Genomic DNA, 20,144 nt, shown 5'->3' with positions numbered 1-20,144 from the left:
GCAATTTAGTTAAGGAGGATAATGATAATACAGAGCAGTGCAGAATCCTGGTAACTATTTTGGTTTTTTTAATTGAGGGAGAATACTAAGTATAATGTAACTTGATTAATGAAGTGACAGTTTTTGCTTAGTTGTAGGATGTTTTATGATGTTCCCCTGCTTTCTGATATAAAGTGATGCAAAAATACTCTTCTAAAGGGCAACATGTATATCTTCCCAGTAGATACTGGCTGTGGTACGAGGTAGTAGAAGCATCAAGCAAACATGTCAGAAAGAAGTGTCTGAGATTTATATATAAACTGGTGGTGCAGTCTTTTCTCACCATGCACAGTTTGATTGTTAAATAATCTACTACACTTTTAGTGTTGATTTGTACCATTAGTTCTGGCATCTTGGGCAAAATGCCAGTGTCATGGCTGTGTTGTGCTAACATACATTCTAATTCTCAATCTTCTTGAATGTAGGGTTTTTTTGCTTGCTGTCTGAAGTTTAGCATAGTCGGTGTGTTTGCTTCAGCTGCCACTGTAGCTGGTAACATAATACCAGAAAAAAGGCTTTGTGCTTTCTGTCTGGGTGAGCTGCCCTTAGTCCCATTTGAATTTATGGTCATCATGTGTCAAAAAACCTCCATCAGGCTAGGTGAGTTTATGGATGCGCATGTGTGTGTCCATGATGCTCTGTAAAACTCCAAATGTAGGTCAAACTTACTCCAACTTTATGCCCAGTGTAAGTTTAACTGCTTAAGAAAAGAAAAGCCTTCTTATTTTTAAGGTACTATAGATAAGCCTTGTCCGTTTCCAGTCTGTGTTTGCCAGTCGTTACTGAGATCTCACTTACTCTCTTCATTATACTCTCAATGAGCAAATACCAAAGTGATGCACAGAATCTTTTGGCTAGAGTCCCAGCTGCAATTCCCATGTTATCAGGCTCTTAATACTTTTTCATTATGTATCTTTAGCTTGACATATATAGTTTATCTAGTTCAGAAGTAACTGGGTTTTTTTCTTTGTTGTGTTTGGGTTTTTCTCTGTAGCATATTTAATTTAAGGATGGAGGCAAGGAAAGAAAAATGTGATGTTGCTATTCTTCCTCACCCTCCTCATGGGTCTTTGCCAGAATACCTCGGTAGAGGGTGGTATTGCATTGCAGTTCTAGTTCACACTGATCTGAAGAAGCAGGGCAAGTGTTTCTTCCTGATTTTCAGGCAGTCTTGCCTGTAAAAGGAAGCCAAAACAATGTTTTGCTTCAGAGAGTTCCTCTTGATGATTAAAATTATGACAGTACACTGAGACTCTGGACTGGGCAAACTGACTTGGCAAATGGATTTGGCAGAAACCCAGATTTATGTCTTTATAATAACTACGTCTTCTAAGTGCAATAAATTATTAGTTTGATAAAAGGGATGAGATGTAATTTTTAACCTGTCCATCTGTTTCAGTAAAGGTGTCTCGGCCTTATGTTCAAGTGAACAAACAATACTGCAGTGCTTGGTAGAACCAAGGGAATAAAAGTTGTGGTGTTTGTCTGGAAATGAATAGAGGGAGTAAGATGAGGGAGTAGGAAGCTGCAAAACTGTCTCTGTTCTCTTTGGAAACAGTTTTTGTTTGTCTAGGAGTAAGTCTGCATTAGGAAGTTCTTGCTTCCTCTTCTGTTCAATCCCTTCAAACTTGTCAAATGCTAAATCAGCTGTTTGTGTAGCTCTGTGCTAACCGGGGGGATGAAAAAGGGTGATGGTGGAGAAAGAACCTCCTTAGAATCATGGGTCTTTATTTACCACCCACCCATTTAACACTTCAGTAAAAGCAATAAAAACTGTTCCTATTTTACTGTTACAGAAAAGCATCAATTAATATGTTAAAATATCTCAAAATGCTTTGTGTTGAAAAGAGGTCTTCTGGTAAATTCTGGTTTTAGTTCTTTGAACTGCACTGTTCAAGGACACCCCAAAGACGGCCTCTGTCCCACTGACCTTTTGTATGACACACAGATTTTTCTCTGGTTTTTTTAACAACAAAAAAAATCAGAAACTGCCTTTTAATGTTACCTTCAACTAATTTAATTATGACAGTTGTCATCCTGCCAAGTCTAAAATGTACAATAGGAGCTGAAGAGGAGTGGGGCATAAAATTTACATTTGCATAGTGTTTGTATCTGTAATGCAAAGAAGCTATCACCTCTTTCCACAAGTAGGATATTTGATTAAAATACATCAGAAATACTAGAGTCCCAAGTTTATGTCAGACAAGTATATTAGAATATGAAGTGAGTCATGCCCTTCAAAAGGTTGACTGTTAGCTGTGTCTGGAGTCTCAATTGTGATCCATCATCCTGGTACTTGCTACAAGGACGTTGATGCAAATAGCATCTGTAGTCATTACTCCCTGTAGGACTGTACACCTCATCAAGGAATTCCCCATCTTGAAGCTCTTCTCTAATGCAGTGAAGAAATGCTGTGGCTGGGATTGCACATGGTATTTCAACTGTTGCCACTGTGATCCCTCAGATAGCATTAGAATAATATCCTGCAGCTTGTAATCAATATGGTGCCTGAGATAGCATATTTCAGAAATATAGTTGCTGTTAAGCATTGCCCTGCAGGCTTGAGCTCTGTAATGAGCATTTTTCATTTCCAAACCACTTCACAAACATAAAGTAATTATGAAGTAGAAGGATCTGATCCCTCGCTCCATGTGCAGCTGGGAGAGGGTAGAGCAGGGGAATGAAGGCATAGGAGTGGAGAAATTTGGCTGGCTCTGTGGCTGAATGTGATTTGGAATTTGGGATCTGTGGGTTTCCGTGCCCACAGAACCCTTGTCTATTGTTTGCTCTAAACTGAAGGGGGAGAAAGTAATTTCTTCAATTATCTTTCAATGTTGAAGTCAAGAGAGAGGAGTTGAAATTTGACATGTGGTCTCATTTTAGCATAGCTACTTAGATGCAGAAGGTTTCTCTGTTTTGTAACTGTACCCCCATATAACAGGGGAAAGGAGTGAGATTGGCCACCCTACTGAGTACCAAACCTGTATTTGCTTTAAATCAAGGTATGTGAGACTTTAAATTGACATTTGTCAAATGCAAATCTAGACTCAGTCCTATGGTTGTCATATTCTCCAGTTCAGAATTATGTTCAAGGAATTTCAATTGGAAACTATTTTTATTTATGATTTCATCTAGGTCATTATGCAAACAGGATTACAATATACTTCATGGTGTTTTGTGAAGCAATCTTATTCATGCTGTCTACATATGCAGGATAATGAATCACAGTGAATTTGAGTAAACAGGATTCCATGGATACAACTGTATTTATTTTATTCAGTAGGGTGCAGTTTTGTGTAGTGTGTATCTAACAAAGTTTGTGTTGTCTCTCTGCCACCTTTCTTTGCCGCTCCTGTTTCTAGCACTGTTTTAGGATTCCTTCATTCTTTGAGATGGACCAAAGAAAGGAAAATAAACATTTTTTTCTGATTCACATTCCTCTATCAGTATGTAAAAGAGATCTATGATGTGGTTCCCTCTGATATCAATTAAATGATCACATGCTTCTTCAATACATGTTTCCAGACCTCTTAATTAGAATTAGTTCCTTGAAAGTAGGCAATAATTTTTTCAACATAATTATGTCCTTTCATTTCCCATTTCTGTAAGGGATGATAATTGAATTTGTTTGTTCTGATTTGGGGCTTTTAAAAATTTTTATGTCAAATCAGTTTTCGTATACCATGTCTTTAGACACTTTGTTTTTCACTTCTATGTATGGTAGATAACTGCTAGTTGCACTTGATTTAGGCCTCAAGGTCTTTTTCCAGTTAATAATGTTAATAACAATTTTCAAAGTGTGTTTAATGCAGGTTGATCTGTTTTTTTTGAGGCCAGATAGGATTTGAGGTGAATTACAAAGTGATGTCTTACAAGTGAAACCAAACAATTCTACTTTTCCACTTCTAAAGCAAAAACTAAATTAAAATCCTTCTTGTCCTGAGGTTTTTAGAACCTTTTTCCTTTCGCTAAGAGTACCTCAAATTGTTTGTTGTTGTTTATCTCTCTCTGTCTCTCTTCTCTCTCTTCTTTTCTTCCTGGACATGGCTGGTGACCTATAGCGTGCTGCTTGGCTGCTGGTAAAACAGGAAATGGGGTGAGTAATTTTTTGTTTTGGCAACCTTCATACCACTTCTTTTGAAGAGTTCCCTAGATTGAGAAAAAAAACAAGAGAGCTACTACAACTGCATCTCAGCATAGTATAATGAAGCAGGATGAGAAACCACATCATGCTGTGGACCTGCTGAGACATGTGTGTTAAGAGAAAATTTTAACTAAGCAATTAATGCCATGTTTTCGAGATCACGACAGTTGGTTTCATATAAAGGTATTTCTGATAACAATTGTGGAATGTGTAGACTTACTTCCTATGTCCTTGGCCAAGTTTTTAACTTGCTTTGTGCCTTCTAAAATCTAAGAATGAAGACATGAAAATTGAGATGGGTTATCATTTTATTTGTTAGGGGTTTTTCATTGTCCATAGCTTTTGCTGCCTGACAAGAGCTCTTTCATACAGACATCATTTGTCTATATAAATATTGAGCAGGCAAGAAGTTGAGTTTATAGCCTTGCCCAGTTTATTTGAGGCTTATGAAGGACAAGATGGCAGCTGGTTTCTGTGTTTGGTTTTGTGTTGGGTTTTTTTTAACCTAGTTTGACCTTAAATGGGGTTTCTTATCTCTTTTGACTCATAATGTGATTATAGCTAGGATGTGGCATTTCAACTTGTAATGCAGGCTGTATGTCCAGTTATATAGCTCTGCATTAACTTAACGTTCCTGAGAAGTGCCATGATGCCATCTGTGAGCCAGAATCTTCTTGTACATGGACAACAGAATGGAATGCAGACCTTTCCTTTTTTTTCCTGCTGTATCTTACATTAATAGTGACTGAATTCAGCTTACATTAATAGTGTCTGAAAATTGTTGGTCAAATAACGGTGAAAAATCAATAGAGAGAAAGATATTAGTGCAGTGGGTACACCTTAGTTTTGTCTCTTCTTTTTTTCATACCTCAGTGTCCTGAAATAATTTTAAACACTTGGTTCTTTGTCTGCTGCAGGACATTTCCACTCCTGGCCAAATGAGAACGTATTAGAGCCATTTTGTCCTTGTTGGCAAGAGGAAAGAAATCCACTTGTCTCAAAATTAGCTAAGGATACTGAACTAGTTTTTGGTGGAAGCCATCTTGGCTGGAAGTACCATTTCAGGATATTCATAGAAAGCTAGACTAAATTATGGTGAATCACTTCCTCTGTTGAGACTGATTCAAAAGCAGTTATTTCATTAAATTGCTGGAAAGAAGATGAAGCCCTTTAGGGCAAATATTGCCCACTTATCCTACCATTGGTGCCATTTGAAGAGGACATGTGCTTTGCTCTGTAAGTTTGAAAAGAGTGATACGAAATTGTATGCTGGCATCCTTACAAACATCCATACCTTTTAACTTCTTCTGTAGGCAAAGACACAGGAGTTGAGGCCTGATCTTGTACCTGTCCCAGCAAGGTCAGCTGAAGCTGTCACCTGGGCTTGCTTTTCCTGTTAGGAATTTGTGCCCACTGGAGTTCATGCCCTCCTTTAATGAAGGAGTGGATTGCCTTAACAATAAAAAGAAGCCTAAGATTTTTATTTTTTTTTTAAATGAATAGTTTTTATGCATCTCTCTCTGCTCTGCTCCAGGCTTTTTGCAACTTTTGATCTACCACAAAGCTGTGGCACGAGTTCCTTCAGTGCATGTTCTTTTATAGAAGAAAAAAAGAATCTGTTTAAATGTTAGTGAAAGAAACACTGGCAAATAGAATCAGGGCAAAGCAAGATACTACTCAGGGTGGAAACTAGGAGGCTCCTTAGCAAATAGCTGTGTAGTGTCAGCATACAAATTCTGGCAGAAATGCAGATCCAAAGGCAGGGAGGAGGCAACATAGTCCTACCTGTGCTTGAGCTGCCTGTAGTAGCTACACCTTCATCTACTCCCTGCCAGACTCTCAGGTGTTTATTGGGAAGTACCTGACTTAGAATCCTAGTCTGACCTAATGTTTCTTTAACACTTTGTTAATTTAATACAAAGATTCAGTTCTGTAATACAAGGTCTTGGAACAGCCTTTCATTTTTTTCATGCCATGGTCTATATGCTTAGTACCTTCTGTCCTTTTTATATTCATGGAGTGCTTGTTTACCTGGCACGAGTTACTTGAGTTTGTCTAGAAACATTGTATGTCATGTATCTGTATTTATCAGACTTCTGTGCAAGTTACTATTTCTTTGTGATTCAGAAATCTGGGGCTTTCCTTGTCAAAGGATGACATTGTTCAGCTGAAAGAAGCTTATAAGTGGATTATTCATCCCCAGCTGTCAGAAGAGTTGGGTGTTCCTGCTGATGGAAAGGTGTTGTATAAATAAGAAAATACTTTTTTTCCTGTTTCTTCTCCCTCCTTTTATATGTGTTTGTTTGTGTGTATATATTTTTACAATTATGTATATGAAGGGGAAAATAATCATACTTTTTAGCCCTTATTAGCAGATAAGCATTGCTGTGATAGTCATTGGAGGGGGGAAGTTCTTTTAACCAAAGATCTCCCAAATTTCAAACTGAGTGGTCCAATCTTCATTTTTCTACACATAGATATTTGCATCTTCTGCAACCATTGTGGCCTTCTGCTAAAGCTCTTGCTTTTGGGCTGCCATCCCTCCTTTTATCAATGAGCCATACTCAGTTTTGACATTTTTGAGGATCTCTGTTCTTCAGAGGCTGAGGAGCACTTTTCTGCTTTGCTCTCCTGTTGCTGCCAACGCTGTTATTGTTCTAGGAGATAAATCCTTTAGGTCATTAGTGTGTTAAATTCTAGGGATTAAAATAAATTGCTGAAACACACTGAAAGAGGAAAGGCTTGTCCTTTTTCACTTTGATGAATGCTAGAGATAGGTATGTTGGAACCTGCAATACCTGTAAGTAGGCGATTGAAATGGTTTTTTTTTTCACACCCTATTTCGAGCTTTCAGCTTCTGACTAACATTCTCTGTAATGTTTCTGAAATTCATTGATTGAACATGACATTGAGATGTTGCCAAATAAATTCAGAAACACCATCATCTTGATTGTAAAATCTCTGTAAACATGGCTAAAATTTATGCCAAGGACAAGGCAGTCTGCAGTTTTTACTTGTCATCACTCACAGGACTGACCCCAGGACTCACTTAGTCTTTACATGGATTTGTCAGCTTCTGTAATAATTACAGATTGTCTTTTCCCAGGAGTGCTAATTGAAAGCATCCTTTTTTTTACCTTAGTGAAGAAACAAATGCTCAGTTACAGTGAAGATGAACCAAGAAGAAACAAACTTACATACCAAGTTAGCAAGGCTCTACAACACTTGGCACTGAGCCACTCCAGACATCATTGTACCATAAAAGTTACTTGTCTGATGCTTTTTATCTACAAGGCACTTGAATATTAGCCAATCTTTTCAATAGCCCTCTTGAGGTATTCTGGTATCTGAATAACAGAAGTAATGAGTGTTGTTTGCCCAAGGCCAAGGAGGGAATTGGGGGTAGAATTGAGATTACACTAGAGTTTCTGGTCTAGCTGTCAATCCACTAGGACATGTTGGCTTTCTTTGCCCCAAGGCCATCCAGTCATTGCAAATGAAGCCCCTAAAAAAAATTTTACAGTGGTGACTACTACAGGGTTTTTATCTTGATTCCATGCTATGCACTGCTCTCCCAGAAGGTTTGTGAAGTTTAGTGACCCTAATAGGCTTTGAGCGTGCGTTGTCTCTGACTCAGTTCCCCCTGTGCAGAATGGGGCCAGTATCTATCATGCGTAGGTCACTCAGGTCTTTGAAGCACTCTCAGATAATCTTTGGTTACTTCAGAAATGCAAATGCTGTTATGGCGAATCTTTTAGTGCCTTTAGAGGATGTTGTAGAATAAACGGGTTACTTCCTCTTTTGTCTTTTTACTGTTTTCTTACTACTACAATAAGGATGCTTGAAAATATCCTCCCTATTTGTTTAAGAAACTGTTACCACCTTGTTCTTTTTTATGTCTTCTTTTAAATTTAGAGTTTGTTTGAAGTTAGTGTGGTCTTTGCTCATCCAGAAACAGACGAGGAGTGCCATTTCCTGTAAGTTTTTATATAAATAACAAAAGATCTTCATCTAAATACTGTGTAACATGGTTGGTTTGAATTTGCTACAGATGAGAATACGCAGTGTTTATAAACTAGAATGGAACCTGTATCTGAACTTCCTCATATTCAGGTAGAACTGCAGAGCTTAAAGTTACACCATCTCTGGTTGATTCTATGCATTAAAGCCAGTAAACAAAATCATCCAGAATTCTGGTTTGAGCTGGAAGGAGAATATTCAGAGAAGTTCAATTTCTGCCCTTTTAAACTCACTACCCTCTTGAATATAGCCATATAATTTTTAAAGAATAAATTCAAACTATGTAATTGCAGGTGGGGGAATCTTTTGAGGTCATGCCTAGGCTTTCCTGCTCTTACAGGAGACATGAGTGGGAGGGAAGGCTTTTGAGTGAGTTAATCCAACTTCACTGGTTTATTAAAACAAACAGACGTTTCCTGGCTGCTGTGCAGTTTTTGGCCTGGCCCAGTTGAGCGTCTGGTAAACACGAAGAAGCAAAATATTTCTGTGAATTTAGCTGCCATTTAATGTGATTTCTCAAAATCTAGCTGAATAATTAGCTTCACTCTTCCTGTTTGCTGATGCTTCCCAGAAAACGTAAGTTTCTCTCAGTTTCATCACTTGTGCTCTTACTGCAGGATAAATTTTAGCATAGAAGGAGGCTTGGCATAGGCTTTTTTGATGCACAGGGAATTAATTTCTTGAGACTAGAGATTTCCTTTCCAACCATTATATATTTCCCTGATTTTACCCCTTCTGTCAATTTGTGATCTTTGTTAGAATGCCCAGTTTGCCACCTTGGCCTTTGACAGCTGATGAGGGAATGTATGTTTGGTGACAGACCAGGTATTAGGAAGAACAGATTACCAGTGTTTTCAGAACATCTTTCCTGTCCAGCTTCTTCAAGACTGGGTGAAAGGGGAAGAAAGTGGTAGGGCCAAGCTATAATTCTAACTAATAGTACTAATAATCTTGTTGAAACTCAAGTGTTTCTGGATCCTGCGTCCTTTTATTCTTACCTGTTGCATTTTACTTGATCACTTCTCGTTTTGGTAGTGCTCTGTCTTTCTCTGAAACTTCACAACTCTTATTTTCAGCTCATCCTTCCATCCTTTTTGTGGTGCCAATGTTAGCCCTCCAGTGGGAATAGTTGTAGAAGTGAAAGTTGTGAAGACGTTCCATTCTACATTCCAACTACTCAGGTTTATTCCATGTGACCTGACAATATCCCTTTATTTGCCTTCTCTTTGTAACAAACTTACACAGCAATTAAGGTTTTAAACATTTAACAACATCTTACCTAATTACCAAATGTAATTACGTAGTAGTTTCTTAGGTGTCAAGGCATTTTGCATATGCGAATGGCTGGCTCTGGGTGTATTCTGAGGCAATGGTTCTGTTTCAATGTAAATATGGTAAATTAGGCAGGTCTCAAAGCTTGGGTAATGGAAGTCATGTTTTTTGTGGAAGCCAAGCAGAACATTTTCCTAACCTGGTGAAGTCCCCCAGGTGCTCTTTTGGCTGGGATTTCCAAGTATGGCATCTGCCATTTATCCTGTCTCAAGCCATTCTTACACAATTCTGTGTAGAAGGCGTGCTAAAATGACCCTTTGGTTTGACATGGAAGATTGATTTGGCTCTCTTGTTAGTTTGTATATGGAGATTTATATTTAAAGGTAAGGTGATACTGAAACTCTGGAAGAGGGAATTTGCAATGCTTTGTGTCACAAACTGGCCAGGCAAGTTGTTTTTATGGACCTGCTTCTTTGTAGTCTAAAGTAGTTACAGAGGCTTTGAAAGGCACCAGCAAGAAATGATAAATTGTATTGTAGGCTAGAAATCATCTCTAACTGCATACATAGTAATCCACTAATTGGAACAGCAGCTTCCTCCACAGTACTCAGAAAAGGTATTTCACTGACTTGGCTTTCACTTTTGTTAGACAAACAATAATTTCCTTTTGAAGAGGCAAAGCAAAAATGGTATTGAACACCTGGAGTTACTTTTTCTGTAGTAAATAGAATTTTGCTATCCAGAAGCAGCAGTTTGAATCTCTAGTTTGTCATGTACATTGTCTAAGAGCAGCAAGCACAGATGTCAAATGTTAGCAAACCTTGCACAGAACTTAAAAATTAATCATGACCTTTAGTGAGAAGGATTGGAAAGAACCAAAAAGCTAAATTTCTTGTTCACTTTTTCAACTCATCTCAAAGCTGAGACACATTTGTCTTGATCAGAGGAAAAGAAGCTTACACATGATGTCTTTCTAGATTGAGCAATGCACACCTTCTGTCGCTTGAGGTTTAGGAAAACATTCATTTTAAAATCTATTCACTGTTAAGCTGTGGAAGTGAGATACTGGATACATTGATACAAAGACCATGTACATGCTGTACTTAATAAATCTGTTCATTTCTTTTTCTGAAAGAGCAGCAGCTAATTTTCATTTCTGTATTTAGAGCCACAGCCTGTCCAGACTGTTTCAAACCAGCAAAGAACAAACAGGTAGGATCTCATCATTGTTGTATTTCTTCTCTAACATTCAGAATCTCCCAGCGGTAACTACAATGAAGAACTTAGACAGGTATTCAGTCACTGTTTAATGTCTGGTGTTCCTTCAGCAATAATCTCTCTAGGTTTTGGTTATCTGAAAGTAAAGCTTGTCTTTTTTACTCACTTGATGTTTATGTGCTGAGGAAAACGAAGAGCTTGGTGCGCCTGCATCAGGAACAGTGTGGCCAGCAGGAGCAGGGAGGTCATTCTGCCCCTGTACACTGCACTGGTTAGGCTGCACCTCGAGTACTGTGTCCAGTTCTGGGCCCCTCAGTTTAGGAAGGAGGTTGACTTGCTGGAGCGTGTCCAGAGAAGGGCAACAAGGTTGCTTGGAGCACAAGCCCTATGAGGAGAGACTGAGGGAGCTGGGGTTGCTTAGTCTGGAGAGGAGGAGACTCAGGGGTGACCTTATTGCTCTGTACAACTACCTGAAGGGGGGTTGTAGTCAGGCGGAGGTTGGTCTCTTCTCCCAGGCAACCAGTACCAGAACAAGAGGACACAGTCTCAGGCTGCATCAGGGGAGGTTTAGGCTGGAGGTTAGGAGGAAGTTTTACACAGAGAGAGTGATTGCCCACTGGAATGGGCTGCCTGAGGAGGTGGTGGGGTTGCCGTCGCTGGGGGTGTTCAGGGCGAGGCTTGACAGGATGCTTGGTTGCATGGTTTAGTTGATTGGGTAGTGTTGGGTGATAGGATGGACACGATGATCTCGAAGGTCTCTTCCAACCTGGTTTATTCTATTCTATTCTATTCTATTAATTTTCCAGACTGTCTAAAGGCCATAATTTTAAGACTGTTCTCTGGAAATACCTTCCTTAAGATCTGGGGAATTTGATTGTCATGCATTAGAAGTAGCATAAAAGATGTTCCTCAAGCTCTCTGTGGATAAAACATTTCAGATAAAGTCACATCATGAAGATGAGGTTCCGCAGCCAAAAGAGAAATGACCACACTGCAGTTTTCACGTCCTCTGATCTGAATAAAAGACACAATACATGCAGGATGTTTTTATCATGTCTGCCTCTGGAGGAGGGGAGGAAGGACCTTGTCAGTTATTGCAGACCCTGAGCCCACACACAATCATTGATGGGAAAGAGGACATGTAAGAATGAAAAAAATGGTTGGAGAGAAACCAATACAAGTACAATAGTTGGTGTGATCAGAAGGAGAAAAGTAACTTCTGTCAGAAGCCTGTGCAAGGCCTTTTATTTTTTTGGTGAAGAGTCTACCAACATTTGGTAGAGGGAGTCTGACCCCAGAATCTTGCCTACTCTACTCCACCTGGCCAACAAATGCAAGTCTTGTTTTAGAAGGATTGTATTGCTATAACTCACTACTTGCTGCAATGCTTTCCTTTAGAAAGGGGGAAAGTCTCACATAAGGATCTAAACTAACAGGGCCTGTCTGTTAAAACCACACAGGCAACAAGATTCAGAGGAATCTAAAGGAAAAAATAACACCTGTGGAGGTTCATCCTTACAAAGAAGCTGTGCTTGAAGCTTCAAGGGCTGTGTTAATCAGAGTAGTAGTATAAAAACTAATTTCCAAGTAAAAATTTCTGTGTCGGCTGTTGTAGATAGTTGTTTAAACTTAACTGCTGGTGTAAGGATTTTCCAGCTCATCTGTTCTATAAGGAAGGGAAATGCTACTGTGTTTAATTTATGTTTAGAAAGGAGAAAGAGCAGCTTCCCTGGAGGCATCCAGGAGCTTGCAAAGATTTGAGTTGTCCCAAACAGTGACCCAGTATTTTCCAAGTGTTTTTTTTCCAATTCCCAAATCTACTTTTCAAAAAATACAGCATTAAATTGGAAATTCAGCAGTTGGCCATCAAGACAGTCAGGGGGTTGGAGCACATGCTTGAGGAGGGGGTGCTGAGGAACCTGAACTTCTTGAGATTGGAGAAGAGAAGGTTTTCAGGAGGACCTAGCTAAATCTCCCCTTAGTACCAAGAGAGAGATTATTGAGAACAGGGAGCCAGGCTGTTCTTCACAGTGCAGGGTGCAAGGAGGAGAGATAGTGGAAATAAGTTGAAATGAGAGGTTTGGAGTACATACAATAAAAATCCTTTTATCATGAGGACAGTTGGATAGTGGAGCAAGCTACGCAGAGAGGGTGTGCAGGCTTCATCCTGAGAGGATTTCAAGACCTTACTGGATAAAACCCTGGGCAATATGATTCGATCTCATAGCTGACCATGCTATGATTAGAAGGTTCATTTAGAAACCATCTACTGTCCTCAGCCTTCCTAAAGTAGGATTCCACCTCACCTGTTAAAATGCTGGTTTCACCTGTGGGAGGAAGCTAAATTCTGTTTTCTGCCTTAGCTTTGCTTCTCAACAGCAGCACCAGGGTATGCTTGGAGGGTGTTATGTTTTAAACTGTCAGCTGTGTTGGTTGCATTGCTTTCATGTTGTGAGTAAAGTTGCTTGAATAGATTTTGGCAAAATTACCTATTGCTCTTGGTTGCCCTATTAAAATTAGGGTTAAGATCACAGTGAGTTCTTGCTGATACAGAGTTGCTTGTAGGTATTAGAAAACACAAGTGAAAAAAATTTGCTTTGTGAGAAGTACAGTGTGTATATTTTAGGCTTTGTTTTTTGTGTCTTCCTTAGGCATAGTCTTTCTTACCTTCACACAGTTCTTGACTTGTTTTTTTTGTTTCACTGTGCAGTCTGTTTTCACCAGAATGGCAGTTTTAAAAGCCCTAGAGAAGATAAAAGAAGAGGATTTTCTCAAGTAAGTATATACTGAAACTAGTTCTTAGTCTTGTGTTTTTGCACAGAATTAGGATAAGGAGCAAAATACTAGGTAGATGAGTAGTGGTAAGATATCTATACATTTACTGGTTAATTGTGTTGTGTTTTCTATTCTTCTGGTAACAGAATAGCATTCCAGATCTTTTCATTACAGAGTAATCTCAAAATGTTTGAGTTAAGGCACGGAAGATGGAAAATTGGATGTAACACAAATGGTGGTGTTTTTCCCATTATTCAAAGTGCTTCATAAGTTTATTATCCCAGGAGCAGCACAGAGAAGAAACTGAGGGTCAGAGAGCTGCAGTTCTGCTTTGTGCTTTTGGCAGTACCTCACCTTTTGGCAGATCTCTGGACTGGCATGGGATTTAGGATGGTTAGAAGTGAAAACACTTTGTTGATACACTGCCAGTCATTTACATTCAAAAATCTTTATGTATATCCCAAAAACCACAGAAGAGATTTAGAAATTGTGGAACCTTCTTCTGTGTTTTGAACCTTAAGAGTTTCTAAGACAAGCTTCTCTTTCCAAGAAAGACTTTGTCCCATCTTTCCAAAAGGGTGGGAACTGAGTTATAAGAAAACAAGAAGGGCTGTAATGTGGTAAAAGTCACAGGCACTGAGAGGACATTGAGAAACTTTCTCTTCCAAGCAAAGGTTTAGTGGTAGATCCTAAAGGTGGTTTTCCTGCTGGATTTAGTTTCAGGATTGCTATGGCATTGTACTGCTTGTCACGGCAGAGTGTTAATTGGAGCATTAGACTTGGGTAAGGTTCGATGATAGATTGACAGAAGTATTTGCAATTGGTTTGCTTGGTGTTTATCCATTTCTTGGTGCTCTGACTTTTAATGTGAACATATACTCTAGCTGTGTTTTGTGTAACTGACATACACGTCATCTTTCATGCCATTATTACTATTCCAATCGTGTCTTGGTGTTGCTAGTAATGTTTAATTATCTTTTTTATACAGGCATTTTTCCTGTCCCCCAAGTTCACCAAAGAACTTCTGTGATGTGCTGGAAATTCAGTGCAATAATGGTGCTATTTTTGTGGCTGGTAAAGTGATCCATTTATTTGCTGCTGTGTTGTCTTGTACTTCTATAATACTGCCAAGACACCCAGTAGATTCTTGCAATTTGTTGATTCCCGTAATTAAGATTTAAGGAGCAAAGAAACAAATCTGTTCTAATCTTGCCATTGATTTTCTTTTGTTTTGAGAGGTGGAGTAGTTCTGTCTTCTAGAGATAGCACAGGGTGATGTGAAGATATAAAAAACTTCCTTTGTGCCCCTGTTCATTGAGGGGGCTTACCCAGAAGCAGTTTATGAAACGAAGAATTGTGCCCTGTAGTCTAAGCGTGCTCTCTCCTTCAGAAAACCTTTATCCCTGCAAATCTTGCAGTTGTGATGTGTCCCCTTACAACAAGCAGGTGTTTTGAGAAAGGCACTTAAGCTCCCAGCAGTGCTTTTCACTGGCTTGGGTTTTGATCTGGATTCAGAAGGTTTCACCATCTGGATTTATCTGCTTATTATTCCATCCTAAACTGCCAGTCCTAATGGGATTAATAAAGGTTAATTTCTTGAAAGCTTAGCTCTTTCCAATTCCTCCCTCCAAACCAGAATAGCATCTGAAATAATTAGCTGAGACAGGTAATGCAGCAATACCTTGGTGTCACTGAGTTTTGTCACACTCTTGTATCACCTGCCTGCAAGATTATCTATCATTCCCCCAGTCCTGTGTGTAAACAACTGTTGGTTTAAATACATGCAAACAGATTATTGTTTTCAAACCCTACAGTTTAAATCCAGCATTAAAAAGACAGTACAAATCCTGAATCAAGGAAAACACAAAATTAATAGGAAAAAAAGGCAAAAGCCAGTGTTCTCATGGCATGATGTTCTACACATACCTGTTTTACAGCAATGTAGTAATTATTTCTAATTACAGCTAGAAGTACATTTTCATGAATCCAAGATACCCAGTGCCTGTTAGCCTTTTCTAAACACACCGGTTTATTTTAGGTTGCTTTGTTGGACGGTGTCATCAGAATTCATCTGTCTGGAGAGAGACAGAGGGTTAGGTTTAATACTGATTTGGGGATTTCTGGTTTATAGGTTGCTCCAACCAAAATAACCTCAACAAACAAAGAGGCAGAATGTTGTCTCGAATTTTTGAAGAATTCAATCCAGAACAGACTGTCTAGAGCACAGTGCAGTTGTTTTGCTATTGTTAAATGAGATGGGATCTTAATTTGCAAGTACTGTTTCAGAGCTGGTATTGCCCTCCTGACATTATCTTTGGTGCTAAGTGGTCACTCAGCCCTTCCATCCCCCAGATTATTTTTTTTAAAGGTTCAGGAGAAGCTGTCAAACCCCAAAACACCATCTGTTTGTTTTGTTGGTTTCTTTTTTTTACCCACTCTCGTTCACATTAAAAGCTGCAATTATTAGAATGGGGAGTTGAAAAGGAAAAAAAAAATGTTGTTTTCCTTTCTCAGTTTTATGGGAAGAGAATTTAGTAGAGTGAACCTGATTTCTGAGTGATTAGTCATAGCACTTTCAGTATTTGCCCCAGTGAAACAGTATTACTAAGTCTCCCCACTTATTTGTGTAGGTTTTTCTGCAGATCAAAATGCAAGGAGGAAACATTGTTAGAAATAGGAAAATATGATACTGAAAACCCCCAAAATTGAGATGACAGAGGCGTGGTGTAATATGCATGACTCCTTTGAACTCCTTTTTTTCTCTTCTGTAGGCAAGGTTTCAGATTGGAACATGTTTGTGTAAGGGGGTTACTCACTGTCCTTTATGAAAGAGTTCCTTGTTTTGTGCATATTTTCACATAAAACCTGTCAATAAGAAAGCTCATCATGGTCATCTGTGTCAGACTCCTTGGTTATAGCAGTCCTCATGTCACAGGAGATATAACACAAGTCCATGACTGGAATCAGAGGATGGCAATCCCTTTACATGGCAACTTTTCAAGGTTTTGGAAGTTCACATTACTTTATTATTAAGACATTTTGCTCTCATGGTTTTCTTTGTATAAGCTAATGGATTCTAGTATGGATTTATTGAGTTAAATGTTCAGACAAGCATAGAATTTAGATTGAAATATGAACTACTTGATAGAGGAGAGTGTGGGAGCTGCTTTCCTTGGGACACCTATGCGCTAGTTTGGCGTACAGGAGGCTGGTTCAAGACCATGTTCTGATTTCAAAAAACCCCCAGCTTTTTCCATCCAGAATTCAGTTGACTCAGAGTAGGCATTTGAACCTTTGGGTTTATTCCCATTTGTGTCCAGCTATATGCAGTTTTGTTTCTGTGGTTATACCTGAGGGTTTGAATGCAGCAGTAGGCTCTCCCAAGTCTAGCCTTAAGCTGGCCGTCTTGGATACTGAAACTCATAGCTGCTGCACCATGTGTTTCATACTTTTGCTGCAATGTTCTTGCCATAAAACGAGACTGTAAATTTATTTTCAGAAGGCTCCTGTGAAAGTCAAATGTGGTGTGCTGTGCAATACTGGAGCTTTTGTCCATCGCTTTAGAATTATTCCAGGCAACTTGTTTTTTACAGGAAGATACAACAAATATTCAAGGAATTTACCTCAGACTCCCTGGATTATTGATGGAGAGCGGAAGCTGGACTCTTCAGTGGAAGAGCTGATTTCAGAGCATCTAATGGCAGAATTCAAAGCAGATAGTAAGTATCCAGAAGCTCATTTACCATATAGATTTTTCATCATTACTAGAATATTTTCTTTTAGTAACTACTCACTTAATACAAAAGTCTGATGGAAAAAACACGTTTTTCCTTTACCCCTCTCCTAGGGATAAAGCTTGTAAACTTTCTTTAGCTATGATCTCTGACTAATTAGATGACTATTTTGTTTTATGCAGTGTCTTTTAGCCTATTACAATATCTTCTCAGTTGATCTAGTGACACAAATGTTGTGGTTGTATCTGGTGGTATTTTTGCCAAGTCATACTTCTCAACAGTTGGTAATTTGTAAAGGGACCCGTTAAAAGAAGGTTTTGTCATGGGCATTACATACCTGTTTAGCCTTTGACCCCTTCATCTTTCTTACCTTGATTAATTTATTTTCTTCAGTGCATGAATTTCCACAAGCTGAATGCTTATCCGGGGACTACCCAGATAAAAGAATCACTGCCCAACATTTGTCATCTACTAGATGTGCAACTGGAGACAGAGAAAGCCCAAGGAAAAATTGCATTAAATATTAGTTTGGAAAGAGCAACTACTTTCCCCTCATCTCCTCCCTCCTCCCAGTGGATGTGTTGATCTAAGCACTGGGGAAATCCTCAAACTTTGTGTTTAGGCCAGGTGCTAAGTCACTCCTGATTTCAGCCTGCAGAATTACCACAGGTGGCAACCAGAAATGTATGTGCAGTAGTGCTATGAGATAAAAGAATAGTGATACCATTGCCAGTAGGCCAAGGGAGATGATCCTTGTCTTTTCCTCAGCATTGGGGAGACACATCTGGAGTACTGGGTCCAGTTCTGAGCTCCCCAGTACAAGAAAGACATGGACATAACAAAGTGAGTCCAGCAAAGGGTTGTTAAAATGATTAAGGGTCTGGAGCATTCCCAACTAAGAAAATTCTGGTAGTGTGACCAGAGGAATGAGAGAGAATAAAACCTGAGGAAATCTTTATGCATTCTGTAGAAGAATGGTAGAAGAAATTCTGAAATCATCAGTTTTTCAGAGACAGAGATGGAAGAGAGCTGATAAATTATATCTAGTATGGGGTTTGTTTCCCCCATTCCTCCTTCAGACAAAGCTTAAAGGTAGAAAGGGTGTGAAGGAAACTACCCAACAGTATATTGTTGTGGCTTGAGAGATGAGAAGGAAAAAAACACACAGACTTTACTTTTGAGTTTGGACTTGAATTTTCTTCCTCTTTTGTTAAGATGTGCAGGCTCTTTGAAACAGATTTGCAAACAAGGTTAGAAGGAAAATATTTCACCTTTTAAAAGCTGTAGAGATTACTAAAAATGTAAAATAAAATTTCACCTGCCTTGTTCAAATCTCTTACAGGCTTTAATTTTTCTTCCTCTGGAAGAGAAGATGTGGATGTAAGAACACTAGGCAATGGTAAGGCTTGGAACATTACTTGTGAAACACAGAAACAAAATGGTTAACCAAAGCTACCCTAACAGATCTTGCTGAATGTGAAGTGCAAAATTATGTAACAAGGCATGCTAGAAATTTTCTCTCTGAAGCATTTCAGTGATATTTCTGCATTTATTCCTGAAGACCGAACAGTTTCACTGAAAGAGGAGCTTTTTCTCGGTGGCCTTGGCTGCCAACATGCATATTCATCTTCTGTTTTTAAGCCATTTAGAGCAGACTTGATTCCTACCTTGCTTTCTTTTGGATCCTTCTGCTTTGCCTCACTGTCACTGGTGAGTGTGAAAGCCTTACTTTCTCCTTGAATTTGGGTCCTTTATAAATGTCAGCTGCTTTCTAAGATGCTGAAGCTACTATGGCCAAAGGAGGAAGAAAATTAACAATGATGTGTTTCAGTTGCTGTCTGATTTGTAGTGTAGTCCTTGGCATTGCTCATACTGGGGATCATCCCTGGCCCTGAGCACAAAAGTGCAGCTCTTGCAACAGATGTTTAGCTGAGGGAGCGGGATTTAACATCATCTTGCACCTGGGCATTGCTGTAGGTGACAGAAAATAAGCTAATTAACTTTTTTTCTTATTTTATTTTTTAATTAGCACAGACTTGTACAAGATGTCTTCTGGGAAGTTGTAATTTGCACTTACTGCTGATACTGGGGTTTAGTAGCCAAAAAAGGTCCCCTGTTTCTTTTCTTGCATCTGATACTATATCCCTAAACCTGCAAGCCGTCTCCCTGTTTGCATAACAGCAGACAGACTTCACACCTTCCAACCTTACTGCATAAATTCAAATGTTAATTTAGAACAACATGTTTTTATGTTTTATGGCTGTGCATGTTGCCAGGAAGGCCCTTTGCAATTGAGCTTGTGAATCCTCGTAGAATACATTTCACTGCAGAGGAGATGAAGGGACTTCAGCAGGTAAATCTTTTGCACCTCATGGAACTCATAAAGCATGTGTTTCTTCTCTAAGTGAGCAGTTTTGCTAACTGATTCTTTTCTAAATGTCACAGACAATTAATAACTCTTCAGACAAAATACAGGTTCGAGATTTACAGCTTGTCACCAGGTCAGTATTTATCATCATTGGCAAGAATTTCAAAGTGATGCTCTATGAGTCTCGCAAGTCTTCTTGCTCACAGCTTTATACAATTATGCTTATGTTATGTGAGTAATTGATTTCTTTTGTTTAGAGAGGCCATTGGTCGTATGAAGGAAGGTGAGGAGGAAAAGACGAAGACCTATAGTGCCTTAATATGGATAGACAAAGCAATACAGAAAGAAGATCTTGCATTTTTAGATGATATCAAGGTATCTGTAGCCCTTTTTGCTGATTTACATAGTACCTGTCCTGTTGCCTTAGGGGACAGTTATGTACACATACTGATGGACATATCTCTCTATGTGGTGGTTTTTTCATCAGAGTTTCTTTTGCTACAGGGACTTTGGTACCTGCCTTGCCCTTCCTTACTTCACCACTGTCATCCTAGTAGTACAGCTGGCTGGCTGC

The 20,144-nt window shown here is 39.0% G+C and overlaps 1 protein-coding gene across 3 annotated transcripts in view; it reads left to right on the top strand.

Annotated features, from left to right (window-relative positions):
- The window catches only part of PUS10 (pseudouridine synthase 10), a 30,508-nt gene that overhangs the window by 5,652 nt on the left and 4,712 nt on the right, over positions 1 to 20,144 (top strand). For 2 of the 3 annotated variants that reach the window (XM_054180066.1, XM_054180064.1), the window contains exons 5-15: positions 4,101 to 4,135; positions 6,311 to 6,422; positions 8,099 to 8,160; positions 10,642 to 10,687; positions 13,404 to 13,468; positions 14,457 to 14,542; positions 17,062 to 17,187; positions 18,545 to 18,601; positions 19,479 to 19,555; positions 19,648 to 19,703; positions 19,828 to 19,945. In XM_054180066.1, coding sequence (XP_054036041.1) covers positions 4,101 to 4,135; positions 6,311 to 6,422; positions 8,099 to 8,160; positions 10,642 to 10,687; positions 13,404 to 13,468; positions 14,457 to 14,542; positions 17,062 to 17,187; positions 18,545 to 18,601; positions 19,479 to 19,555; positions 19,648 to 19,703; positions 19,828 to 19,945 — 840 coding nt within the window. The remainder of the gene's footprint in view (positions 1 to 4,100; positions 4,136 to 6,310; positions 6,423 to 8,098; positions 8,161 to 10,641; positions 10,688 to 13,403; positions 13,469 to 14,456; positions 14,543 to 17,061; positions 17,188 to 18,544; positions 18,602 to 19,478; positions 19,556 to 19,647; positions 19,704 to 19,827; positions 19,946 to 20,144) is intronic. The other variant, XM_054180067.1, reaches the window with a different exon arrangement.

This window comes from Dryobates pubescens, chromosome 3 (assembly GCF_014839835.1).
Source record: "Dryobates pubescens isolate bDryPub1 chromosome 3, bDryPub1.pri, whole genome shotgun sequence".
Taxonomy (NCBI): Eukaryota; Metazoa; Chordata; class Aves; order Piciformes; family Picidae; genus Dryobates; species Dryobates pubescens.
The sequence above is the reverse complement of the archived record's forward strand: the minus strand, read 5'-3'. Positions and strand labels throughout refer to the sequence as shown.